This window comes from Agelaius tricolor, unplaced genomic scaffold (genome assembly GCF_023055355.1).
Source record: "Agelaius tricolor isolate 1412-34295 unplaced genomic scaffold, bAgeTri1.0.p SCAF_12, whole genome shotgun sequence".
Taxonomy (NCBI): Eukaryota; Metazoa; Chordata; class Aves; order Passeriformes; family Icteridae; genus Agelaius; species Agelaius tricolor.
The window spans coordinates 17,256,666-17,283,699 of record NW_027269272.1 but is presented as its reverse complement, the minus strand read 5'-3'; the positions used below and the strand labels follow the sequence as shown (position 1 = coordinate 17,283,699).

Below are 27,034 nucleotides of genomic sequence, written 5' to 3'. Positions count from 1 at the left end.
CACCCCCCTGCCTGGCCCGTGTCCTTCCGCGGGAGGTCAGCAGGGCAGTGCGGGAGCCGAGGGGCCGCGGGGCAGCCGGCAAGGGGAGGGCAGGCAGCTCCAGGGGGGCCGGGGGCATTTGGGGGAGGGCGGGGGCATCCAGCCAAATGCCCCCCGCTTTCCCTTTCGGGTCTCCAGCTCCCGGAGCTGGTTGTCTTGTGTCATTTGTAACTGCCAGGGGAGAGGGGATACCACCACCCCCCCTTTAAATTCCTGCTATTGTGGAGTGCAGGCCGGGTTGGACCTGGGTATTTAGATGACATCACCGAGCAGGTTGGGTTATAAAATGAATGAAGCAGAAAGCAGCCCAAGTTCACTAGCTCGGCACTTCGCAGGCGGCAGGAGGGACCTCGGGGCTCCGCTCTGAACTTTGACTGCCGTCGGTCTCGTCCTCTCCCCGGGGCTGCCCTCGGCTCCCCGCTGCCCCCCCGGCCCCCCTGCCGCTCGGCCCCGCAGGATGCAGATCTCACCCTTGCTGGCTGGTGGACTTTTACTCGCGCTGCTCTCCGTCAGGCTGGAGGCGAAGCCGGCGTCTCAGCTCCCACAGAAGGTACGGCTGGAGCTTTCTCCATTTCCCCGGCTCTTCCTCCTCTCCCGGTCCCGCTCAGAGCTCTAACCGCACCGGGGGAAACGAGGGGTGCCTGTGGGGTGCCGGACTCAGTGCAAAGAGGGGTTTTTCTCTCCGCATGGGCTGTTTGACTGCAAGGGGGACTCCCTGCTTCTCCAGGCTGTCCCGAACGTCCGGGGACATCCACCCAGAGCCAGAGGCTGGAATGGGACGCGGTGCGCCCCGCAGCCCGCGGGATCGGGGCAGGGGAGGGGGGCAGTGCGCTCCCCGGAGTCACCCTGGAGACCCCTCTGTGCCGGCACGGGCAGGGGAGCAGAGCCGGAGCGGGGCAGGCAGCAGGTGCGCGGTGGGACAGGGCGGGGGAGCAGAGCCCTCCGGGCAGTCCCGGCCAAACAGGCCGGGCAGGGACACACAGGTGGCTGCCCCGTCCCCGCGTGTCCCATGGGGAAGGGGCGCCCCAAATGAGAATGTCCCGGGGACCTGGTTGTCCCGAGATGCTGAGGACGAGGGATGTCCCCGAGGCCACCGACACTGGGTGGTACTGCCCTGAGGTCTGGGCACAGAGATGGGGACCCGGTCTGACGAGTGCCCCAGGGCAGCAGTGAGATGGGAGTGGCGGTGTCCCTGTAAGGCACTGGGGTGCAGGCTGAAGAAAGTGTTGATACAGGGGGATTTTGGGAAAATGAATGAGGATGAACATTTCCAGGGCTTGGTGGGCAGCAGCTCTGAGCACGGAGAAAGATGGAAGGCCTGGGAGATGGGGGAACAGTAAGGAAGGAGGTGTGTCCCTCTAATTGTGGGTCAGAATTGGAGAATTGGGAGGACACAGACAGCATTAACGAGGGGAGGGAGCAGCAGGGAGGAGGATCCCTGACCTCCCCACCATTGCCTGGGACAGTCTGCAAGGCAGTGGTGCACGGGGAGCTGTGGGGCAGGACCCCTGCCCATAATCTGAAGAGGTCTGTAAACTGGTGAGGGATGCAGTGACTGAAGGGATCTGAAACGAAAGGACCTGCCAGCTTTCAGGCCCCTTTAGATTATCGGTGGTGGGGGGAGGACGGGACGGAAGGGGACGACAGGTTAGTGACAGCAGCACAGCTGAGGTGTGCAGCACCACCAGCCCTTTGGAGGGGCGGTGTGGATATGCAGTGACCGGGACAGGACGACACCGCTATGGTGTGGGTCGGGGGATGCTCTGACCCCAGGGAAGGGCGCACAGATTTAGGGAGGAGAGAGGACCTGGGCACAGCCGCGGGGTGACGGACTGCACTGCCGGGCACAGATCCAATCGCGAGTTTGCATCGCAGGGGGGATACACCGACTCCTCTGCGCGTCCCTTACGGGGGTCCCCAACACTGATGGGGATCGCTGGGGACGGCGGCGCTCTGACCCTCTCCTCCCCACAGGCCTCCCGCGGGTCGGCGGCGGCAGCAGCAGCGGCAGCGGGTCCGCCCGAGGCGGCGGAGCGGGAGAAAGAGCGGGAGAAGGAGCGGAGCGGCGGCGGCGGCGGCTCGGGCCCGCGGGAGGCGCGGGAGGCGCGGGCTGAGGCGCGGCCCCGGGCGGGCTGGGCGCGGCTGCTGCAGGACCCGCCGGGCCGCCGCCACAAGGGCCTCCACAAGAAGGGCCTGGGCAAGGGCTGCTTCGGGCTCAAGCTGGATCGCATCGGCGCCATGAGCGGCCTCGGATGCTGAGGGACCCCTGGCGGTGAGTGCGCGGCCGGGCCGGGATGGGGCCGGGATGGAGCCGGGGGGCTGCGCTCCGGTACCGCGGGGGATGCGGAAGATGCGCTGCCCTGCGAACGCGAGATGCCAGCGGACGGGACTGCAAGTGTTCACCCCGCTGAGCCTCGCAACCCCCAGCTTTGCTGGCGGGCAAAGGCCACACAAAGGTGGCCTTATTCCATTCCCGTCCGGAATCCACCGGCCCTCCCGCTGCCTTGCCCTGCAGAAGGGTCAGAGACCCCAGCTGCTCCTGCAGCAGCTCAGACTGAATCCCCCCTAATTTGAGCTAGACCCGTAGGCTCCGGGAAGGATGCAGGAGGAGCTCCGGTGCGGCCACATGTTCCTAGTTGCCCCCTCTGCTTGACACACTCAAGTGACCTATGGATAGGTGTTGGGAGGGCAGGGTACCCCCTGTGTGCCTACAGCTGGAGAGTTAGGGAGGCTTCTATCCCAGCCATGCTCCAGTGCTTTTAATTTAAGGAAAAACAACACATAAGTTCCCCAGGCGTCTTCTAGGTGTGGTGACAGCCACGAGTAGCACTTTCCTAACTGCAGCTTTGTATCTGAGCAAGTTATGGGAAGCTGGGTGAAGTTCCTCCCACGGTGCTTCACAGCCACTGTGTAGCAATGAATGGGTGAAGGAGGGTTGCTTCCCCAAAGTGATGGGTTTGGGAAAAACATAGCAGTGCCTCCCCTCCCAGTTCTCCCTGCAGTTACTGGGGACAGTGAGGCACAGTTCTGGCCTGGCCCTGCCAGCAGGACACACACAGATGAACTCACATTTCGGGAAGCACTTACCACTGTAGCCCAGGCCACTTGTTCTTCTTCCCGTGGCACAGCACTGCAGTAACATAACTGGGCACAGAGGGGACTGGATCCAGCATCCTGCTGCTCTGCAGGGCGATGGGAATAGCACAACCCAAAGGTGCCTACAGGATGCCAGTGCTGGTCTCTGATCTGTCCTGGAGGGATGGGTGCTGTTTCTCTGCTCCCTCATTTAGAGACTCCTCAATATTGCCAAGTATTGCTAGCTCGGGGCTGCAAGAGGAACACACATACCCCATGTAGGCAGGTCACATCCTCTCTCTCTCACTAAACCCATCAGAACAAGGAAATAAACTCCAATAGACACAAGGGCAAGAGGAGCAGCAGTTTCCTCAGCCTCTCCCCTGAACACCAGCCAGAAGGCAAAGGATGCACTTCCTTCCTTGCTTTAGCACAAGCAAAAAGCTCAGGGATGGCTTCTGCTGAGTTCAGCATCCCCCAGCCCCAGGCCACAGATACTTTGGCGGGGGTTTTGGCTGGGGATGGGTAAGGGGTGCTGCATGGCAAGTACTAATGGGCACTTTGTTCTTGTTCCTTGCAGGGCTTTGAATCTGTAGTCCACTTTTTCCTACCAAGCATGGCCAGGCACGGCCATCCCCCTGGCAACACCTAGAGAAGCAGAGACCCCCTTGGAATGGACAAAAGATGTGGTTGTGTTTTTCTTTTTGGTACGAGGAGTCATGGCACCAACTGTTTTGGTTTTGTTATTTTTTTAACAAGTGCTCTCTATCTTATATATATTATATATACAAACACTCACTGAGACAAGGGACAGTGCTTTTCCAAGAGACTGATGAAGCCAGCTGTATAACATTGCTGTTTGTAAATTCATGTCATGCATAAATGTATTTATGTTGTAAAGCTATTTATATATTGTTTATAAAGAGATATTTATAAAAAAAATTATTTATGTAACTAAATGAAAAGTCAAGCATTGTAACATTTTTTTGTCCTAAGTAGTTGAAAAACTTAAAAAAAAAATCATTCAGTGTGGCATTTTGTAACCTGTCTTTATTTATCAAATTCACATACAATTTAAATGTCAGATTGATTGATTTTAACAGAGCTGAAGAAGAAATTGTTCAGATGTTTTAGAAAAGTCAGGAGTGAGAGAAAGGCCAGCTTATATTTTAAGCTTTGATCCCATATGCAAAAGTAAACTTGTGCCCAGTCCTGTGATGCTCTGATGGACTGAATCCTGCCTGGCGCTGCAGGACTCTGCAGACCCCAGCTGAGCTCCCTGCGAGAGCACACAGCCTTGGGCAGCACATCCATGCCCAGATCCCAAATGGTACCCATGGAAATGAGCCCAGCACAGTTAACAGCCGAGCCCTGGATGCACAGCAGTGTGACAAGGGCAGCATCTGTCCCAGACGTGCTTTAACTGCTCCTAGCCCAAGCTTCAGCCCATAGCTGCAGCTCTGTCACTGCTGCTGGATGGAGACGCCGTCCCTGCTGACAGCAACAAAGAGCCCGCGCTGGACCTGGCCCCTGGCTGCGCTGCTGGGAGCAGAGCTTTGTGCCAGAGGGACTGCTATTCCAGGATCCAGTGGCCCACTAAGTGTCTTGTTGATATTCCCATCCGCCAGCCCTTTGCCACTAAGCTGTAAAGTCTCTTCCTCCAGCAGAGATTTATTTAACTGAGCCAGGGACAATACACAGACAGACCAAAATATACCAAGAGCTGCCTGGTAAGGATTCATGGACACAGCTGTTGCTACAGCTTCTTGCTATGTAAAGTGCATGAAATAAATTGTTAAAATGACTTGGAGCTCTAAAGGAAACAGCAAGTGAGGGGGCGGGGAGTGCAGTAAACACACAAACTCCTGCTTGAAGGCTCTTTGGTCTCATTCTTCAAAGAGGCCTTAGAAAAAAAGAGAGTGGCAGGCGCCCAGCCCAGCCGTGACAGGAGTCACAAATTATGCCCTGGCCATTGTAGTGGGCTGGGAAACAACGAGCATTATGTTCTGCTGGGCTCCGGTGCCTAGGACAGGGCAAAGAGAAAGTCACCAAGACCCAGAGGCAAAGCGATCCTTTTCCTTAGCAACCAGCAGGAAACCATAGAAACCTCCAGCCAGACTCACCCCAGCTCTGACAGAACACTGGGTGAACAGAACAAGAGGATTCATCCAGACACCCACAGCTCAATCATCGGGTTAGGAGTGCATAGGGGGCGTTTCTGACCTCGCATGAGCACGTCAGAGACAGGTACCCACCTCACAGTGCCCACAGTGCCCGCTGGACGGGGAGCAGCAGCTGATGGACCACATAAGATGTTGCCTATGGGGAACAAAATCAACACCCTGGCAGGGAGGGAGGCAGGATGGGCAAGTGGCAGCTCCCATAGGGAATAGCAACCCACTGTCAGGGCTCTGTAAGGCAAATATACCTGTGAAGGTCACCCTTCCAGCTCCACACATCTTTAGAGGCAAGGAGGGGCTGTATCAGGAGCTCCTAAAGAGAGGCCCAATAGAGGGGACTGTTCACTGTCACCCAGGAAAGCTAAAGGACAACAAGGAATCACTTACTGTGCAGACCTTGCACAGCCAGGTCTGAACAGAGGTGTAAGAAGGTGGTGCTGCAGGTCCTGTTCAGAGTCCTGGTCCTTGAGCATGAAGCCAGAGTAGTGACCATGATAGAGTGACAGGCTGGCACCAAGGTGGGGACAATTCCCCTTCCAGTTTTGGCTTTTTGCTGCAAGCTGGAGCTGAAATAAAATCACCTGCCTAGTGACAGAGAGCTTGTCCTCAACACAGCAGCAGGGACTCAGCCTCAGGAATTCAATCCACATAATTTTACCACATAAGTGAGGCAGAACCTGAGATAAGGCTGGGAGATTGAAGATCACGGCCTGGGGTCATGTACAGTCTGGATTCCCATTTCTCCTTGGCAGCATTGTCCAAGAATAAAAGCACAGCCCACAGCATGGGTCCCTTCCATCCACTGGGCTTCCTGGGAAAAAGCAAGCCCAAGGAAAAGGGCAAAGCTGTACAGCAAAAGGCCATTAGGTTGGCAGAGGAGAGCAACCAGAGCTAGAGCTCCTGGTGCAGAGGGAGAGGATAACAGCTGTTTCCTCACTTTCCTGCTTCTGGTCTGACCAGAAGGATGTGGATTCCCAACAGCATCCCATCCTGTCTCTTAGGATGTGGATTCCCACCAGCAGGATGGGAACATCGTGCCTATATGTGGTGACGATGTGCAAGAGAGAAGGCAGCACTCAGGGGTGAAAGAACACTTGGGAAAGCTCAGATCCACTCAAGCTCAGCCCCTCTGTGGCACAGCCAGACCAGTGGGTCTGACAGGCAGAGAGTGGCACTGCCAGCAGAGGTCAGTTCTCAGAGCACTGGTGAGCACTTTGCTGCTTCACTGGGCAAGCAAGAATGGAAATCAGAAGTGGCTCATTAGAACACAGTAATCACCCAAAATGGCCACAACTGGGTCTCCCTGACAGGGGCTCAGCAGAAAACAAGGGCAGCAAGCAAGAAGGGCCACAGGCAAGGAGGCGAGGAGGTGAGGAGGCATCTTGTGCAGCAAAAACAAATTCATCTCGCATCACTGCCTCCCCTGATGGCCAGCTAGGTCAGATCCTCACAACATCCCATGAAAGGATCCATGGCCTGCCCTGGAAAACTCCCCTGCTACATCCCAGCCCAGACAGCATAAGTGATCAACAGCTGTTCTGGATGCAAGGTGCAGCCTCAGGAGGTGGCATCTGATATCTCAACCACAGTCCCAGAGAATGGCCTCAAGCAGAGGTGTGTACACACACCTGGAAGTGAGGGGAGAAGGAGTTCCAGGGTCCCCTGTCCATACTCAGGTCAAATTAGCACTCATGGGACCTACACATTTCCTGCACCACCAGCTGGATGAGCAGTAGCCAATTCAGCTTCCAAATGGGAACACTTGTGACATGATGTAGGAACAGCCTTGATTTCTCCTCTCCAGGAGCAGTTCCTAGCAGGAGTTGAGCCATCAGCCTCCAGACTGAAAAAGCACACAGCTCTCTAGTAGAAAAGGAAAAAGAACTTTCTCCAGTGCTGCAGTACAAGTGCCTGCCTGGCAAAGCCCAAACAGGCTGGAGCAGACCTTGGAGCAATCACAACAGTGACACTGTTGCCTTCTAATGTGTGGGAACCCATTCTGTTCCCCCAGCCCATATTCCACGTTTTTCCCTAGTACATTCATGCAACTCTTCCCAGGTACTTATTGCTGAAGGGTTGCAAAGCCCAGCTCTGGTGACAGCAAACCCCAAAGCAATGAAGAAAAAGAGAGGCCCAGAGTCCCAGAGCAGGAGAGCAAAGGAATTTTCCATCTGGAAAGGGACTTGAGGCATGGAGCATGGACTGCCAGGGGCAGCAACAAACATGCCCCTGCCACTTGCTCCAGGACTTCTCCAAGCATGGGCTGCTTCCCTCAGAATGCAGAAAAAAAAAGGGAAGGGATCATAGGGCGACTTCCAGAGGGAGCCTGCACCTGACACAAGCGTGAGTTAAAAACAAGAAGGGAATTGAATTCAGGCCCCTTCCTGTCAGTCAGCAACTAACCTTGTCAGGAGGGATGGCAGCACTAACTGAATCAGGCAATTCATTAGGTTGGGGCATGCAGCAAAAGCCCACGCTTTCTGGAGCAGAACTACGGTGAAAATCCAGGGTAATGAGTTGCAAACTGCCTTTGTAAATGACACTTCTGCAGCGACTCTGGCAGGATGGGAAAAGAGCTAATAGGAAAATCATTAGGTAGCATCCCTTTGATATTGTTGAAAACTGCACAGGCTATTTTTCCCGCCCCCTCCATAATTAACCTGGTATATTACCCATAATACTCCAGGCTGATAGTCCCACAATGGACCACCTTATCTACATCAGGGGAAAAGAAGGTATGCTACTTAAAAGGAAGACGACTCCTGGAAAAGCTTAAAAGGTGTTAAGATTTCCCCCCTACTGCACACACTCATCTTCTTCAACTCCATCAGCAACCAACCTCTGCCCAGCCAGAAGACCAAAACCCTGTGACAGTCAGCAGGAAGGAGCAAGGCTGTCCTGGGAAATGCAGCTGCAGAGGAACTGATCTGCCCAAGGTTGCTCTCTGCAGCTGCAGCAGAGCTGGAAGAGGACACAGTTCTGTGCTTTGCCCCTTATTTACAACACTGCCCTTGTCCTTGATTTCCTTTATGCTAAACCAGGCTACAGCCTGTGCCTCCTGAGATGCAGAAGAGCTCTGAGGAGCAATGCCTACCCACCTGGCCTGTCTGCCAGCACGGAGAGGTGTCATCTCAGAGTCGTGATGTAAAAGGTACAGCACCACAGCTGGCAGGTGATCCTGAAGGAACTGGTGCTCTCTAACAGCTGTGAAGGTGACAATGAAACACCGAAACGTTACAGACTGCATCAGCACAGAGCAGCCTTAGGACTGTGCTAATCATGAGACACTGAGTGAAACACGAGGGCTGGTGAGATAAACAGCATCTTTGGGAAGAATCTGAAGGGCAAGAGAACACTCCTTCCAAACCTCATACCCATGAAAATATAGTCTATGGTCAAACAAGCTCCAAATACTCACAAAGAAGCTGATCCCTGATGGAGCGAGGCTCTGCTTACCCACCACAATCAGCTCTTCTGGAAACACAGAGCTATCATGTGTGACTAGGGCATTTCAAAAACACCCTAATGATACAGATTTCTAAAGGCTCTTTGGAGATCTGGAGATGTGGAAGTGAGTGCCATCCTCTACTAGAATTAGAGCAAGCAAGGACTACTGCCACAAATTATTTTGTGCTTTGTGGGGAAATACATATTTCAGGACTGTTAAATGACCTTATGGCATCCCATTACTGCCTGGAATTTCCAGTGTGTATGTATGCACATTCACTAGAGCAGGGACATCTCTTCTTATCAACAAGAAAAAACTGTGGTCACAGCTACCACACTCAGGCAATTTGCAGTGGGGCATGTCATGAGATGTACACACTGCACAAAGGAGCCTCCATGCCTGTGGATTAACAGACAGGGAGCCAAGTGCTGCTCTGCCCATTTCTTTGCCTGGCTGACTGATGGGAGAGGGGAGTAGCACCCTGGGGATGCTGAGAGGCAGGGTCAGCCCAGCCTCGGGGTAAACGCACAGTCTCTTTACAATCACTTACCTCTGGGAGCTCTGTGGGAGGGCCAAACTTGAGGAACTAACAGCAAAGTGTCAACAGTCCCTGAGAGACACGGACCTTCGTCATGGAGCAGAATGAAACAATGACATATTCCTAAAAACTCTGCCGAGAAATTCAATCAGACTGTCAGGCTAAAATTCCATATTAAGAATACAAGCTTGAGGTTACAAGTAGGAACTGAGATCTCTCTAAATTTTACTTTACCTTTCTTGATGCCCCTGGGTTACTCTCTTTCAGATTACACAGAAATTTGCTATGCAGACTCAGGTTTTAGTTCCCTTGCATTAGGTCAGGTGTTATAGAGGACTTAGTGGGGTGGAAAAAAAAACAGGAAACTTTGTGACCAGGTGCCCGAGATGGGGCTATCTGGGTCTATTGTGTTTGTTGGGCAGGCTCTTAGATTTCTCCATTTCCCCATTATTTAGAATAATAAAGAGCAAGGTTGTTTTTCTGCATTGCAGTTTGCAACAGGCTCAGACCAAAAATAGGAATCCCCAGCATCAACAGCCCCATGAATGCACAAGTTTGGGCTGCTTTACTGTGCAGGGGTGGGCTTTGTGTGGTTTCTAGCTTAGCTGAACTCATATAATCCTGTACAGAACTGAGAGTTTAGGAGAAGTCTGGTTTGCCCATGCAATTTATGTTGTAATACAGCTATCAAAGATAAGGGCACTGTTTCTTCTGTCTTCCCTGCAGTGAGTAAGCACAAGTCTGCTTGGCACACAGGAACCAATGCATTTTGCCCTCATAGGATAAGAACACTAAAACCCAAAACACCCTCTGGGGTCTGCATCCTTTTACATTCTTTCAGGAACTGAAAGATGTTCAGCAAAATTCACTTTGCAGGGCTGGTGAATTGCCACTTCTTTTGACCACTGTCTTCTGTAAGGAACAAAGGCTTCACTTTCTGCCCAAAAGCTTCGCTCTGGAGAGCAGCTCTGCAGGTCCTACTCCTTTACATGATGCATGGAGAGAGACCTGCAAGCATCCATGGGATTTCTTAGGGCTGCACAAGATTGATTGCAGATCAGGTCTCAAATCTGAAGACAGAAGGGATTGTCAGCATCACTGATTTTCCCTCCTGCTCTCAACACAAGAGTAAGTTAGCAGTCAACTTAGCTAAGAAGGTGAGAAGGGAAGTAAAAGAAGAAGAGATTTTAATTCTAAACTTTTTGTTTTCTTCTGTTAGAGACTGACATCAGCACTGCTTTACTGTGTTCCAGAATTGCCTGATGTTAGCTGGTATCAAGCGAGTCTCGGCAGGAATGCCAGGGTCATTTGTTAGCACGAGGCACAGCTTTAGGGCTAGGGCAGCCTACCAGCACTGCAATCAGCTGAGATCCTCTCTTCCATTTTCCAGCTCAGTGCTCAATTCCATATTAAACAAGCACTAGTACAAGTGGAGCTGCAGAACACAAAGCTAGACAATAAAGCCCTGAAGAGCAGAGGGAAGGCAGTTTCCATCCACTTTCTCTCCCTCTGGGTGGAAAAAGCAAACAGAAGTCCAATAGCTCAAAGTCTGTCCTGCTGCAATCTTGGAGCGAGCTGCAGCTGGAGCATCCCATCGCTGCCATAAACCAAAGCAGGGCAGGATGCTCGCCCTGCACCAGGGAGCAGCGTCCAGCAGTGTTCAGAAAAGCTGTGTTAGCTGCCTCCAGCAGGCACAGGCAATCCATGGGAGTTTGCATCAAATCTGCCTCTGCTTCCACCTCCCTCTCGTCCCCACAGCAGTTCAGCTCCCTGGGCACTCCCCACAATTCAGCCCCTAATTCACACAACTCTGCTCTGAGTTGCTGCCCTTCCTGTAGTCAACAGGACTCAACACAGTCTTTATCTTTTGTTGTTCTCAAAGAGCACACCACCTCCTGCATCCTTGCCCGTTAACAACTCTGCCTTCTGCTTCATTTCTGGAATAGCTTCTAACTCTTTCCTTCAAGCCAGATTCATTAACCAGCTGCTGCAGAGCTGTTTGCCTCCCCCAGGTACTCTGTGCATGTCATTTGTTAATGACTCATCTCAGCCTGGGCTCATTGCAGACATCCCCCTCCTTTTGTAGCACCAAGCCCTTTGCTGGCACACCAGGAAAGCCAAACAGGCAACAGCTCCATCCCCTCCAACACACCAGTCCCTTCCCTGTCCATGGGACAGCTCTTTATTCAAAGTGCTATTTCCTCTCTTGCTGCTTTGCTGATCAAAGGCAATGCGAACCAAAGCATAAATAAGATCCTCACCCCCAGCCAGGCTTTGAGAACAGCAAAAACACAAGAACAAACTAAGAAACTTCCAACCACAAAAGAAGCTTCAGTAAATGAATGTGACTCCTGAAACTGGCAGGGAATAAACACTAAGGGCACTGAACTCACATCTACCTCCCCAGCAGACTGTGACTTGATGAGGAGCTAAAATGATTCCCAAAGGCATTTGTATTCCCCCTGCCACTTTGCAGGACTGATATTAAAAGTGGAAAGAGGACCATAGAGCCTCACTAGTCAAATCCAGTGAGGAAATGGATGATCAGCACATTGCAGCTGTCCACACAGCAAGCTAGAAACACAGTCCATCTCCATCACAGACTTGGGAACACAAGGTCCACCTGCACCTCCTGAGAAGCTGTCAGCTGAACACTGTGAGAAGCTGAAACAGGAGTTAATCCTGCCACTGCTTGGGAAACAGTTCCATTGAGTTACTGGTGAAGGCTTTGTGCTCTGGGCTTATCCACTTAACATCCTTGTTGCATTTCTAGGGGGAGAGAGAGCTGGTAAAGAATCAGAAGCCTGACCAGAATCAGAAGTGTCTGGGATTTGACTCAGAGGAAGCTGGAGGGAGAGTATTTTGATCTTCCTCTCCAGACTGAAAGCTGGTGTGCCTGCATTGCAGGAGAAGAAAAGGAGAGGGATTTACTTTCACAAGTGAGCAAGTCCTGCGACTGAGGACTGCAAACACACAGATGGCAAAGAGTCCTGGTAGCAATAAGAGGAAGGCACGTGCATTGCACGAGCAAATGCAGGTGACAGCTGGCTGCAGGACTGGAGCATTGTCACAGTCCTCTGCTTAAACAGCTCCCCTGCCTGCCCAGGAAAAGAGCATCTCTTTACAGAAGTGAAATGCAGGAGCCAAACTACAAAGCAGCACTCTGCTAGATGCAAAGGAAGGAACTGCCTGGCCTAAGAGCACAACTCTGAACCTTCCACAACCAGGCATCAAAGCTGTTTAGGCTCAGGACACGGGCTCAGCTGCCAGCTTTGCCCCACACAAATCTGGACAAAGATGAACAACTGACAAAACGTGAAGAGGTTTCCCTGTCTCCCAGATGCATCAGAGATCAATCAGACCTTTGGTCAACATACACCAAGAATCAAATATGCTCAAGTGACCAGGTGCCATTGGACAACAACCCTAAAACAGCCTCTAAGTCAAGACTCCAGACTCTGAATTAAATCAGCATTTTTAATTTTTTTTCTAAAATGTACTTTTTTTATGAATTGCTGTTCCAATGCTTCCCCCTTAAAAAAAACCCCACACCGTGCCAAACTAGGTGCAAATCACCTGAAGTTAGTTTGTAACAAATAAAAAAACCCCCACAAAACAAAGGCTGAAATGCTTTAGAATCACAACAATGTACAAAAAAAAAAAGGAGGAAAATACAACCTGAAAGTGTTCAAAATTCAGAAAGACTCATCAAGTCCATTGCTTCAGCAAGGGGATGCAGCTGCGACCCCTGCCAGTGGGTCCTGGGCCACCAGCCTGCCTCCATGCCAAACAGGCTCCTCTCCCACTGTCGCCAGCATCCAAGGAAGAGAGAATGCATTACCCTTTGAAGGTATCAATGGGGGAAACAACTCACAAGCAGCTCTGGGAGGTCACATCACATTCAGGAGGAACAGTTTCTAGCATGCCCCTAACCACCTGCAAGGTCTGTGTGAAAGAGCAGCCTGCTTCCTCCTTATTGTACTGATGCCTCAGAGATGCAGAACAGTGCTTTAAATCTGTGAGAGATTAAAGGGCTTAGTAAGGGCAGTAAACAGACAGTTAACAGCCCAGCACTGGAACTCATCTTCACAGAGCGAGGTAGTGTGAATTTCACCCCAGTTTAAAATAGACAGGGGTAGTGGAAAGGCTGAAGGCTTCCATGTAAAGCAGTTCCTGGCCTAGAAACCTTCCTGTGCTCCCTTTAGGAATGAAAAGATCTGTGTTGATGGCTTCCTCGCTCCCAGCCTGGCTTTGGTAGCCACACTTCAACCCTGGGATTCAGATGCTTGCTAGGGAAGCTCTCCCATGATCTGATTCAGTAGAGCAGCTTCCTCAAGGTTAAGCAGCAATGAACTGGCTGGGAGGGAGCAAAACGGTCCACAGATATTTTGGTTTTTTCCTGCCCCTTTTGGTTAGTCCCTTTCTTTAAAAGTCCCTCTTGACAGGACCAGAGCAGGGACACCCTGAAAACTCATAGGAGCTGCACAGTGTAACTTAGCCAGGTGCTGCTAACTGGGAGCTGTTCAAACAGGGCTTTTACTTGCCAGCTGGGAAGGGACTGGCCCAGAACCCACTGAAAAAGGAGACGCAGGCCCTTTTTGCTCCTCCTGTTGTCATTCCTAACTGAATGACATTTAGATGGCATGTTCTAGTGACGGCTGGAGACCAGCCCTTTGACTTTGGACATCTTCTTTGTGGGCTGCCTTTGTTCTGTGTGTGGAGGGCACTCTCGCTCTACCAGCTGCTGTTCCATCTCCTGTGCCGACGACGAGGCTGTAGCTTTTAATGTTTTCTTTATGTTTGTGACCTGGCCAAGAAGAGACAGTGAATCAGCACCTGCTTCTTCCTCCCCTTGCAGCAGACACTCTGTTCATAAACATATTGAAAAACCCCTGGAGTACAAGAGTGGAGATTATAAAAGAGACTCTCTCAGCAGTAACATGCTCTCCATTTGAGTTTAATAAAGGTAATGTTTCATCCTCATTTACAGACAGAGCTGATAGTATTTCCACTCTGGAATAACTAGGGATTAGTTTTTTTCCTAAGAGACAGTGGTACAATATTGTACCACCCTTCTGTCTGGCTGGAGGAACCTACTACTGCCTTGGTGGAGAAGGAGCTATCCTACCATTCTGTCAGCCAGAAGCAGGAAGGGGAAAGGAGACAGTGAAGGAAAAATTTACTCTCAGGACAGAACTCAAAAAGCAAAAATGCCATTTGGCCTACCTGACTACCTGAGACACAGGTTATTTGCTAAAAAGCAGGAACAGAAATTGGTTTTGTGGGAAGCAGCAGCAATGTTTCTGCTACTCTGGCTGAAAAGCAGAGATACAGCACTAAGCACCACCCTTGATCCCCTGCAACTCTGCAGGGCTCACCACAAATACACTGAGCAAACCTTCAAAAAACCCCCAAGGTTTGGGCGTCAGGTGTGCCAACTCCAAGCCAAAGGTATCTGGCAAATCAAAAGTGCTATGGATACGGATAAAGCCTCCAAGCAGATGCAAACATAAACCTGCAGGGATGATAACCCCTGATGCAGCGCCTCGGGAGGCCCATCCCCGCCTCCCCAGCGGCCGGGGCCGCGGTTCCGGACTGGAGCGCGGGCTCGTGCTGCCACCTAACGGCGGGAGCGCGCACGGCCCGGCCCGACCCGACCCGGGGGAGCTGCCGCGGGCACTTCCTGTAAGGGCAATTGAGACTCCAGAGATTTTTAACTACACTTCCAGGCTTAACAAAGTGGCTTTTACCCCCTCCCCGCCTTGTACGAAGGGAACAGAGTTGCAATAAAGATTTGTGGTAAAAGCATAGTTTTCCTAACGAATCAATACAGGAAACCACAATTAGTGCAGTCACCTAGCCTAAATTTATAAAAATTTATCAATGAAAGGTCCACTCTGCTGGATGTCTGATGTTTGTGGTCATACTAGCACGTAGAAGCAGATGTGTTTTCTTTCTACCCCATGCCTGATTTGCATGATTGTTAGCCTTCTTCTGAGAGCTGTGACCATCAACCAGGTGTTTATTATAGAGATTATTTCCTTCAGCAAACAAACATTTATCCAACAGCATAGAAGCCTGAGATGACTCTGTACCCACCTCCATCTCTACCTGCTGCTGAGTTCGGTGGTGGTTCTCTTTGTACTGGTTGGCTCTAAGTACTTGCTGCTCAATTCCTAAAAGAACTGCTTCACAGCCATCGCACCTGCAAGATACAAATGATATCAAACAGTGTTTACAAATTCTTCCTGGAGCAGCTCAATCAGGCAATCTGATAAGTCACGCTCATCTAAAAGTTTAAGAGATTATTAAATTTATACTTCCTGCTTAGAGTTGCAAAAAGCTGGCAAGAAAAAGCTTTGCTGTGTACTCGATGCACTTCTCAGCACTCTCTAGAGAGTCTGGGTTACCCTTACCATCAGAGAGTAAGTGCAGGTTCAATGCACTTTCATCTTCCTTTTCAGACAGAATTACAGCTTAAACAGGATGCAACACGGTATTCAAACGCAAAATTTTAAATTACAGAAAAAAGTAATATTGATATAGTCCTCCTGCCTGTTAAGTGTCCAAATGACAAGAGCACTCAGCATGGAACTCAAGAACTGGAAAAGACAAAAAGGGAATTGGCAGTGGGTTCACTGTTACCTTCCAAATAATGCTGCAACATCCTGGAAGCTGTCAGAGCCCTCCCACTGTGATGGGACTGAGGGAGTTGGAGCAAAGAAGCAAAAAACCTGTCCCCACCATAGGACAGCATATTTGCCCAGCAGTTTAATTACTTTTTATGCACTCATTATCATAGCAACTAGGAAGCAATTCCCAATCAGCTCAGGACCTGCAATGGGCTCCACAGTCTATGCAGGAATTTCTTTAGGTGGGAAGGGAATCCTACAAAAAGATGAGAAACAGCTTCCTGGCAAAGGTACAAAGAGATAATGCCACAGTCCCACTACAGCTGCAGACAGGCTGCATTTGCAGGAGGAAAGAGAAGACAAAGCCACCTGAAACGTCAAACCTGAAGAGACATCCTATCCAAAGAGCTGTGATTCTTGAGAATTTGCCCACACAGTTCTCCACACAGTGAAAAAGGCTGAAAACTAACAGTTCTGCCCTCATTATTAAGTGCTGCAGCTCCCACCACAGAACCATGAGTCCAGTTTGGCACCTCTTTCTGCAAAGTCCTCGACTCATCACTGGAGCTCTGCCATGTAAAAGCTACAGTGAGAGCAGAAGCTCACAATGTGGTAGAGTTTGGCTTGATACATAATACAAACTGAATCCCAGATGGGATCTTGGAAAACTTGCCCAACAGACTCCACCTCCAAGTGCCTACTTATAGCATAAGACTCCTGATTAATGGAACATGATGAAATTGAGCCAGCACTTGAAACTGTGAGGGGGAAAACAGGACAAGCTATGTACAAGGAATAAGGAGGGTGGAGAGACTGCCTCACCATTCCTGGAGTGTTTTGACAATGTTACTGATGTCCTTCTTCTGAATGTCTCTGCCAATACAAAAATCCACCTCTAACACCTGGTTTCGTTGATCCAACTTCCCCTGGATAATATCTGTGTAAACTGCTTCAATAATGAGATCTTCCAGCTCCCTCAGATTCCTCATATCCAGGTCCTTCAGCAACACAGAATAGGGAATGCACTAAAAACAGCAAGACCAAGAGTAAGTTAACAGTCCTAGAGCAAAATGAATGGCTAAGTCTCAAAAGGTTGAGACTCAAATGTTTATTGTATCCTACACTTTGACCTACAGGTGCAGCAGTGACTGATCATGGCAGAACAAATGCTTGCCAGGCTGTGAAATATTCTGACACAACTTTGGTAATTCCTGAAGCTTTGGTATAGTATAGCACATTCTAGAAGAAAAAAGGTAAATGGGATTGTAGAAGAAATTAAGAGGGTTGCATAATTTTCTCTAGAAGAAAAAGTCAGTGTTTTAAAGAATCATTCTCCATCTCCAGCAGTGAAAAAAGCCATACAGATTTTCCCAGACCTTCCTGACCAATCTGCATGTCAATTCAGACACCCCCAAACTTCACCCATGGAAGTCCACTAAGTCAATATCCCAAATGCACAAGGAGAGCACACTGTACCCTACGTGTACCTTCACAGTACAGGATTTTTCTGTGAGTACCCATGCAGTCTGATACAACTTCAGTGCTCTGGAATGGATGCCATTTTCCAAAACAAAACCAAGAGACAACGGCTGTCAAACCCCACACGCTTTACCTTCATTCGGGAAGCCAGGCTTACGATCGTCAAGTGCTTCAGCTTGTTTTTCTGAGTCACTGTTAATTCAGGCAGGTTATCTTTGTTTGCTGTTAATGTCAAAAAGACAAGATTCAGGACTTCACTTTGAAAATTACATAATCCAGGCTGCAGAACTCCAGGCTAGTTATGCTACACTACACCCTGAAATACCGAACACCTCCAGCTAATGTGGGTGCTGGCTGGTGAGCAGAGTGTGCTGCTGCAGATAAACTGGCACAAACAGGGAGAGAAGGGGAAAAGTTAAGAACAACTTGGCAATTCCATTCTTATCTGCTTCTTTAATAATTCTGGTTCTGGAATTATAAGGTAATTCATAACTGGTGCCCTGCCAAAACAATTGGTCAATGGCTTTGTTTCTAGAAGTCATTTTTATTTCATTAACAAGATGACAGAAAAAAATCTTCCCCCTTTGCTGATGTGGTTGCAAATACAGCTGGTTTTATTTCTCTGAAGAGCTGCAGAATTTAAAGTGCAAAGTACCAAGCTGAGGAAGAGAGCAGAAATCATTAATCTAGATGGCCACACTGTCACTGTATTATATCCATGTGCCTCATGAATATTTAAAAAGAGAAAGGCAACTGGCAGCTCTCCAAAGCTAAGAAACTCTTTAAAATATCTACTCTAATGGAAATTAGTGTTTCAGGGCTACTCAAGTTCTCCCGTCCATCCCACCTCATCCAATGCTCTTCATTTTGACTGCTTTTCCCCCTTTCTCTTTCTTCACTAGAAAAGGAAGAATGAACTGTGCTGTCACACAGTGACAGAAGAGCCATGGACAGCAAGCACATCTCTAATCAGTCACAGAATTCATGAGACTCATGTTGCTCCACAGACACTGGAATCTCCAGTCCTTGCACTTACAGATGCCACTGCTCCTTACAGGAACTAGATAGCTCATCCACCACCCTGAGAAACAGCACTATGACAGAATTATTTGTCACACTCTGTAATGGTCTGGATGAGGCTGCTACCCACAAATGAAGCATTAAATTGTAGCAGAATGGAAGCATAAGTACTAGAGATAAAAGCACATTTCAACAGATACAAAGATGATTCACACATAGTCTTTCTAAAGCTGTATAAAAGTCATTATTTCAACTTGTATTCTAGCTAAGAAATTATTCACTTTGTTTCAGCAATGCCATCACGGAATAAAAGGTTATCTCACAAACCATATAGGTTTTTATAAATAATGCAGAACAACTTTGTCTAAGTTTTCTGCAGTTTCCATAACTGGTGTTACCTAAATTTCCATAGAGATGTCTGAAATTTCCCTCTACGGAGGTAAGTGGCCTGTGAACATCAATGAATTCTGTCTGCTGCAGACCAATTCAACCCAGCACTGCAGTCCCATCCAAACCAGCAACACCCCACAGTCTCTAACCCTTCCTTTCATTTTTAGCAAGCAAAAAGCACACATGACCCAGACCCCCTACAGACAATTCTCCTCCTAAGCAACTCCTGTTCCTGGATGCTTTCACCCAGCCACACTACACCAGGCATGTAAGAAAGCCAAGAATTGCCTCTGCCAATCCTGAAGGGCAACCCGGTCCCAGCCTCAGCAAAGGGGCAGCAGTCTCTTACCTACATAGTCCCGGTAGGTTCCATATGCAAACAGGTTCAGCAGCTGGAAATAAGCAGCGTTAGACCCCTCAGCAAGCTGGATGGGGAGAAAAGAAACATCACATAAAATGGGCAACACAACCCTGAAAGGCACCTTCTCCAGAGAATGGCTGAAGGCTGCACAGGACTTAAGCAGAAAAGCAATTATATCCCAAGCTGGACCCTTCCTTCCTAAGGCCTCAAGAGCAGGAAATTTCAGGAGTTTTAGAGTCAAGATGATCCAGCCATTTCTATACATTGGAACTTAACTCCAGTTTGGACTGTCAATGCTTTGTGTGCCAACTTGGGAGGTAAAAGAAAAAAGCAAATCTTAAGCAGCTGACAACCTACAGGGCCACTCCTCTCATCAGGTGATAAACAAGCAGGTAATGGTGAGGGCTGGTGAGGATCCTTTGAAACCTGGGACAGCTTACCTGCAGAGCCACCACAGCTTCCAAGCAAAGCAAGCTGGGACACTGTAACTGGAGTGCAGTTGAAGGTAACAGCTCCTCTCTTGCCTGCAAACACTTCACTGGAATAACAGCAGCACCAAGCAGTAATTTTTATTGATTGGGTTTTTAATACCATTAACTGCACACAAACCCAGAAAAAAGCCAGCACTTGTGATTTGATACTGAATAACCATTGAGGTGCTTTTATGCATATTTAAGAGCCTGTTTGGAAAGCCAAACTTGCTGTACACTGTGTTACTCCAGCTGCAGAGATACTCAGCTTAGATTCCTTCATTGTAGAAGAGGCAGGGGCTGGCAAAGCACTCTCAGCAGAAGCTCTGGAACTTGCTTTCCACCTTGGTTTGAAATGGTTTGGATTTGGTTACCACCCAGGCCTGATACACTAGACATCTGTTCACAAAGACTTTTGGAGAGCACTGAAGTTCTGCTTTCCAGGACAGTAAAGAAGTAGAAAGGGATTTTTTCCTTGTTGGCTGCCAAAGTGCCTTCTTAAAACTGCTACTGTGCTGCTGCCAGGTTTTTGCTGTGCTAGCAATTGCCTTAAGGTAGCAAAGCTTTATACGGGTGTTCTTTAACACCTAACACATACAGGCAAAAGCAAGGTCACTCTCTTATTCAAAAACATCTCTCAACCCAGGTAAGTTGCAACAGGCCCTCCTGGCACAGAAATTTCCCCCACAGGCTGCCTGTAGAAACTTCTGGAGATCCCTTATGCCAGTAGTGCAGAAGGGGCATTAGAATAAAAACTCAACTCTTACCTCTTTCACATTTGTTAACTCCAACAGCTCTCCAAAGACATAAACCCCAGGAGCTTCCAGCACTTGATTTATAAGAGCAGTCAGAGCGGAGCCACTTGTTCCTTTGGCTAGTAAAATGAACTGCTCTAGAAGATTGCAGGATGGCTTCTGTTCTCCTGCCATTCTAGGTTTTCAATCTGTCAGTAAAAGAACATAATATTAACACATCCTTTCTCCTCTGCTGAGCTCTGCCTGGCAGGGGACCAGGAGGTGCTCAGCACAGCAACATTTCAGCTGCCAGCCTTTTCTTCAGCATTCAGGGGGCAAGCCAAAAACCCAGCAGGTTCAACTGCTGATTTAGCTGGGGAGGCAAGGATGACTCCCACAATTTCTAAGCAAAATTTCTGTCTGAGCAGTTCCCTAAAAGGATCTGCTCTTGCAGATCCCTTCTTATAAGACAAGAGTTTAGATTTCATGCTGTTTTCAGACTTTTCCTTCTAGTGATGCTGCCAAATAATCCCAACTGTAAAGATGCTTATTGATACACTTGACTGACTTCCTCCTTCCTCATTACACAGCTCCAAATCAGCAACTAACAGAATTCCCTGTGAAGGACTGATGCACTCTGTATGCCCACACATCCACCTTTTCCCTTGACTCAGCCTATTGATACAGTGTGTTTCCATAATTCCCATTCCTTTCTGAGCCCAAAAGGCAAAAACAACTGTAAGGGGCCTGTAAGCAGCTCCCCTGTCTGCACTGTGCAGTTCAAGTGTTTGGGGTTAACTGGGAAGCTTAAGTGATAAAAATATCCTTTCTACAAAGGCTCTATTTAAGTTTCCTGTAAAGAGAGGTCTTTGTCTTCTGCTGCTGCCTGACATTTCTGGTGTGCATGTTGTCTCCCAGCACCAACATGTTGCTTTTGAAATGTAAACCACTATTTATTAACAAGTTCCACAAAATGAGCTGTTTGTTTACAAACAACTAAGACAAAACTTCCCAAGCATGTTATTCAGAAACCAAACAAAGGACTTAGCAGATAAGGGAGGTTTTGTGTTATGTTTGTATGGGATAATTATCAAGCAGAGGGCATAACCTTGATGAAAACCAAACACCAGAGAACCTGTCTGGTTCTGTGTGATTCACGTGAGCTGGGCCCACACCCACCCTTGTGGGGGGGAGCACAGTCATACAGGGGCTTTGCCGTTCCGCCAGGCCTAACCAAATTAAGGCTTGTGAAGGCATCACAGCTTCCTGTATTAGTCAACTTCTAAAAATACACTTCACTTTGTTCTATTACACCTGCAAGTACAAACGGTCTGAGCTTTAGAGGGCAGCCTTTAACAGTCTCCACACTGAGATATCTCAGCCCCCGAAGTCTCTCTGGGGTTCTTTCCACCAGGGGCACACGTGCAGCCAGGCTGAACAGCACCTCAGCTGTGCCCAGAAATCCCTGCACTACAGAACAGTCAGTGTGCCTGCCTAACACATCAGCGTGCTCCCTCTGCTCACAGAGAGGACAATTTCCTCACGAGAGAATATGGATTGACTGGGAATGAGATTCATATGTGCTGGGAATGAGATTCATATTTCACAGTTCTATTGTCCTCCCTCACAGGTGATCAAACCACACGCTGGCGTATGAGGTTACAAAAGACTGGCTGGCTGTATTTATGCTCTGGTGGGGAAGAGATGCCAATTCTCTGCCCCTTTCCAAGTAAATGTTCAAACAATTGCGGTGCTATTGCAACCTGTGTGCACACCCGTGTCTCAGGGAATACCTCGCTGCTTCCAAAACCCATTCATCCCGGTGAGAAGTGAATGAAATACAGCAGACCCTCCAACGTAGCTTGTCCAAAAGCTACAACAACCCAAGCAGAGGGACAAGTCGGGCTTCTCTCGTGGTCAGGCCTTTCTCAGGTAGCTTAAGGAGTTTCAGGGCGGGAAGCGGCCCGCAAACCCCGCAGCAGGAAGGCGGGGGTTTCCCGGCCCTGCCGTTCTCCCCAGACCCCCGGCAGAGCCCTCGGGCCCCACCGAGCCCTGCCGCAGGGGGAAATTTACCGGGGGTCCCCCACCGCCACCTCTGTTCTCAGGAGGCTTCTCCCAGCCCCGGCATTACCTCTCCGCTCCCGGCCTCCCGTCTCGCCGCTCCCGGCGCCGAACCCGCCGCGCCTCAAGCCGCCATGATGGCGGCGCCGGTGTCCGCGCGCGGCTCCTTCCCCCCGGAACGCGCGGGCCGCGCCGAACGTTCCGGCCGATCCCGGCGGCCGCAAGGAGCGGGAAGCGCGGCCCGGCATCCCCGGGGTACCGGGATGAGGACGGCGGGCTGGCTGTGCTGGCACCGACAGAGCCGTGCTCCAGCAGCCACGGAGCAAACTTGATGTGCTTATGCCGGAACAGCTGCTCCACTGCATCCCAGCAGCTGTTCCAGTATAAGCAAGTAAAATTCCTGCTTTTTAGGGGATACGAGGTCCTGTGGCAGCATCACAGGGGTTTGAACCCCAAAATAACCCGTGCAAAGGGCTGGTGTTGTAAGGCCACTTCGCTATTAGAAGTGGGGCCATTATTAGATTGAATGGAACAGACTCCCCAGGGAAGTGATCACAGCCCCAAGGCTGGCAGAGCTCAAGAGTGTTTGGACAGCACCCTCAGGCACACGGTGGGATTCCTGGGGCTGTCCTGTGCAAGGACAGGAGTTGGGCTCGATGATCCTTGTGAGTCCCTTCCCACTCAGGATATTCTGTGATTCTACCAGCTGAGCCTCTCGGGCCAGTCCTCCTGGGAAATGGCAAGAGATGGAGTGAAGATAGAACTGATTTTGAACTCCATAGAAAAATGGTCCATACAAATGATAAACCAAAGGGCAGAGCTCTGGCTGTCACATGGGGGAGCAGGGAGGGAACTGGAAGGGTTAAGATCCTCCCCAGGGCATAGATCAAGAGCCAAAAGATGCTTGAAAGAGTATCACAATAAGGATGGAAACAAGGGGGAATTGGGGGTTGTTAACCTCCCCAGGGTTTGTAGGCTCATCCATGCCATGTTGTGAACAAAATGTTAAAAATCCTTCAGCTGAGAGCAAAGTGCTTCTGGCTTTCAGTCAGCAAGTCCCTGAAGATCATCAAATTATGGACCAGCATGGTCAGGAGGGGAGAACTTTCAAGGAATGAACATCAGAAACTATTAGGGAAACTGATGGGGCTTAGCCTGTGTCTCAGAGCCATCTACAGCAGGTCCCTGAGGTCCCATCATCCAGCAGAGAAGGGGTGTCAGACAAGGGCAGAGATGCAGGTGTTGGAATGCTGTTGTGACACTCTGGGCTTCAGAGCAAATTGGATGTAAAAAACCAGGCCCTGCGCAACCAGGGAACTCAGCCAGGGCTATAACAAGCCAGTCAGTAATTTACTTAAGCCACACTTAGCCCTCATCTGCACAGGGAACGAGAATTACCTCTTTAATCACATCCTAACCAGGCCCTTGCCCACAGTTCATCCTGCAGACATGCTGGAACAGTTGCCTTGGACTAACAGTGTGTGGCCTCCTTTTTCCCAACACTCACTAAAGCTCAAATTCCAGGCTGAAATTGAAATGGAAATATATGATTGTGAGCTATTTCCCATGGATTCTGCAACCTTTTGCTAGAACCTGTGGGTAAAAATCATCTGTTAGCCCCATGTAGGTCAGCCAGGAGTCCCTGTCCTGATACCTCCCAACTGCTGACAGCCAGTCTGGCTGACTGACCTGGACTTTGGAGGACAGCATCAGCAAAGCTCAGCTTTTGGGGCGGATTTTTGTTTTTAAGAGGAAAAATATGTGTATGTCCAGCTGTCTCACTCCCTTTTAAACAGCTATTGCAACCTCTTGCTCCACCCACGCAGCTCTCTGTGTGCCAGGAGATGTTAATCCATTTTATCTTTTAATGTTGGCATTATCTCTTGACTCACCCCACCTCTTCCCCTTGTGATTCTACAGTCCAGGTCCCTTTTAGGCAGCACATAATTCACCTTATTTCCCTGCACTGCCACAGTAATGTCCCCAAGTAGTGGGGTCCTGGACCCCCAGACTTTGAGGACACCTGACCTCACCAAGGAGAGGGCCAAGAGTGAAAACACTTTTGTGTTTCTTGTATTTTCCCTTATATTTCATTGCTCAGCTGTGTGTGCTTCCACGACCCTTCATCCATTCATCCCCATTCCCTGCAGCTGCCAGCATACACCTCCAGAGCATGGTGGAGGGGAGCTCCCAGGCCCTGCTGAAAAGTTCCTGAACTCTCTTTATTTCCCAGGATCCAGGGACTAAGCTGCTTGCTGGACTCTCATCTCAGCCAGGCAAGGAGTGATGTCTGTCTGGCTGTAGATATGAAGTTGTACAACCTCTCCCATCAGGTGTGGGGTGGGATGAAGCCCCAGTTGGGGCTATCTGAACTATCTCCCAGTTACTCTGCTCTGCAGAAACACCAGCTCCCTTACCTGCACCTTGAGAACAGCTGCTGGAGAAGCAGAAAGCAGGCTGGAGGCATTTTCTCGCCTGCAGTGGTAGCTCAGAAGCTCCCACACCTGCCAGAGATGTGAAGGAAAGGTTTTCAGTTCCAAGTGGCACCAAAGGATAGAGGGATTTGCAGCAACTTTCTTGCAAGATTTTTAGGATTATGTGCTCAATAGTGCTGTTTGTGTTAATGCAGCCCAAGGACTGTGAGAGATCCCAGGGGTATTGTCACTCTGAGTTGTGTCGTCACTTATTCCATGGCTGCTTGGCCCTGCACTAGTGACAGAAGCTTCACACTTCAGCTGTGAGCTCTTTTGTGATGTTCAGAAGTTCATGAAAGAGAGGCCTGTGCCTCCCAGCACAGCAAGGTGACTTTGGGAATTCTGAGACTTGGCCAGGAAATGCAAAGGCTCCAACTCGAAACTCCACAAACATCCCTACCCCTGTGCTAGAGAAGCCCTTCAAAGCTGCAAGAGTTCCCCCTTCTATGAGATCCATTTGGTCTCTGGCTCCTTCATCTCTGAGGAGCCTGAACAAAGACAGGATGGAGTTTCTTATGACTTCTGTAAACCAGCATGTCCTACTGTCCTGGCAGGCTCATTTCCTACATACAACCATTTGTCTCTGCCTTTTCCAGGTCTGCTTTTGTCTTGCTTGCCTTTTCTCCTTGTCACTCTTTTCTCCTCAGTGATATTTAGTCCCTCCTCTTTAGACAGCATGCAATTCCACAGCCTAGTTAAAATCCAGGATGGACTCTTAACAAAATATAGATACATATTTGCCCAGCTCACCCCTGGCACTCTGCCCAGACTCAAAATGACCCCTCCATACACTTAAACTGATGGTGGGAAATTGAGCATGGATCATATACATCAGGAAAATAAATGCTGCCTATTTTTATTATTAAGATCTCTTGTCAGTGATGCTGGCAGTGGCCTTGCCCTCATGCATTAAATGCAGCCTTTATTAACACTCACATTCTCCACTTTTGCACAGTGGGTGATTTGGAGGCAAGTGGAGCCATGAGTGAGTGTATTGATGGCACCCTGACTGTTCACTGGTCCTCGTTTGAGGACTGGGTTACAACTGCTGGCTTTATTTTATCCATGACTTAATGTTTTATCAGTTGCACTCAGATTGTTAAAAGAGGGGTTAATTAGCTCATGTTAAAGAGCAGCCTGGCTCCTGGGATGTACTAATAAATCTGAGACTTTCCCCTCCACAATCAACTCTGCTACACAAACATAAAGGCAATGAAGATGATTAGAGGGCTAGAGCACCTCTCTGATGAGGAAAGGCTGGAAGAATTTGCATTGTTCAGCCTGGAGAAGGTTCCAGGGTGACATCATTCAGGCCTTTCTGTACCTGAAGGGGTCCTACAAGAAAGCTGGAGGGACTTTTTACAAGGTAATAAGAGTTCTCGTGATAGAACAAGGGGCATGGCTTCAAAATGACAGAAGGCAGATTGAGATTAGATATAAGGATGGAATTATTTCCTGTGAGGGTGCTGAGGCACTGACAGGTTGCCTGGCAAAGCTGTGGATGCCCTATCCCTGGATGTGTTCAAGGCCAGTCTGGATGGTCTTTAAGTCCCTTTCAATTCCAACTGATCTGTGATTCAAATTTCTGCAGCACAAAGAAGGCTGCCTTTGTTCCAGGGGGTAGCACGCTATTTATTTTAAACCTTCTCCACAATGCTGGTGCTGTTGGCTCCGGCCTCGGGACACGCAGAATCTCAGAACTGCGAGGTTTGGGAGGGACCTCTGGCGATCACCCAATCCAACCCCCTGCCAAGGCAGGGTCACCTGGAGCAGATGACACAGAACTGGTCCAGGTGGGTTCTGAAGGTCTCCAGCAGAAGCCGCTCCGGGGCTGAGCACCCGGGTCCCCGGCACCACCCGAGCTGAAGGGCAGAGCTCCGCCGAGCAGCCCCAGAGACGGAACCTCGGGACCCCCACTGCCGGGGAGAAGCGCCAGCCAAGCTCCAGCGGCTCGGGCCGTTCGGCCGCCGCTCACTAGGCCCGGGGCGGCTTCTCACCCCCTCGACTGCTCCCCGCTGAGGCCTCCCGGGCCCGGGGACCGCCCGCTCCCCCTGCCCGGTCATCCTGCGGCGCCTCCATCGCGGCCACGTCAGGCCCAGCCGAAGAATCTCAGCGACCGCTCCGCACCCACCC

At 49.7% G+C, this 27,034-nt stretch overlaps 2 protein-coding genes across 3 annotated transcripts; one reads left to right on the top strand and one right to left on the bottom strand.

The window, feature by feature from the left end:
• The first annotated feature begins 309 nt into the window (after positions 1-309).
• On the top strand, positions 310-4,146 carry NPPC (natriuretic peptide C). Its single transcript, XM_071437861.1, has 3 exons — positions 310-589; positions 2,014-2,311; positions 3,695-4,146. Exons 1-2 carry the CDS (start codon positions 497-499, stop codon positions 2,296-2,298), a joined length of 378 nt encoding a protein of 125 aa, XP_071293962.1. The 5' UTR covers positions 310-496; the 3' UTR covers positions 2,299-2,311; positions 3,695-4,146.
• Positions 4,145-22,613, bottom strand: COPS7B (COP9 signalosome subunit 7B). 2 transcript variants are annotated; one of them, XR_011680825.1, is made up of 8 exons: positions 22,498-22,613; positions 20,400-20,575; positions 19,151-19,226; positions 17,525-17,613; positions 16,735-16,937; positions 15,380-15,485; positions 9,293-14,087; positions 4,145-8,498 (listed from the first exon to the last, which is right to left on the bottom strand). XR_011680825.1 is itself a non-coding variant. In XM_071437860.1 (7 exons), the coding sequence occupies exons 2-7, from the start codon at positions 20,559-20,561 to the stop codon at positions 13,929-13,931; spliced, it is 795 nt and encodes a 264-aa protein (XP_071293961.1). In that variant the 5' UTR covers positions 20,562-20,575; positions 22,498-22,613; the 3' UTR covers positions 9,182-13,928. The 2 variants fall into 2 exon arrangements, 1 of the variants encoding a protein (XP_071293961.1); XM_071437860.1 differs by lacking the exon at positions 4,145-8,498 and having other exon boundaries at positions 9,182-14,087.
• Positions 22,614-27,034: the final 4,421 nt, after the last annotated feature.

Coding starts and splice junctions, on each gene's coding strand:
- NPPC (XM_071437861.1), top strand. CDS start 497: ATGCAGATCTCACCCTTGCTGGCTGGTGGACTTTTACTCGCGCTGCTC. Junction 590..2,013: donor CGTCTCAGCTCCCACAGAAG/GTACGGCTGGAG, acceptor TCCTCCCCACAG/GCCTCCCGCGGGTCGGCGGC.
- COPS7B (XM_071437860.1), bottom strand. CDS start 20,561: ATGGCAGGAGAACAGAAGCCATCCTGCAATCTTCTAGAGCAGTTCATT. Junction 19,227..20,399: donor AGTTAACAAATGTGAAAGAG/GTAAGAGTTGAG, acceptor CTCCCCATCCAG/CTTGCTGAGGGGTCTAACGC. Junction 15,486..16,734: donor GTCAAAACACTCCAGGAATG/GTGAGGCAGTCT, acceptor TGTATCTTGCAG/GTGCGATGGCTGTGAAGCAG.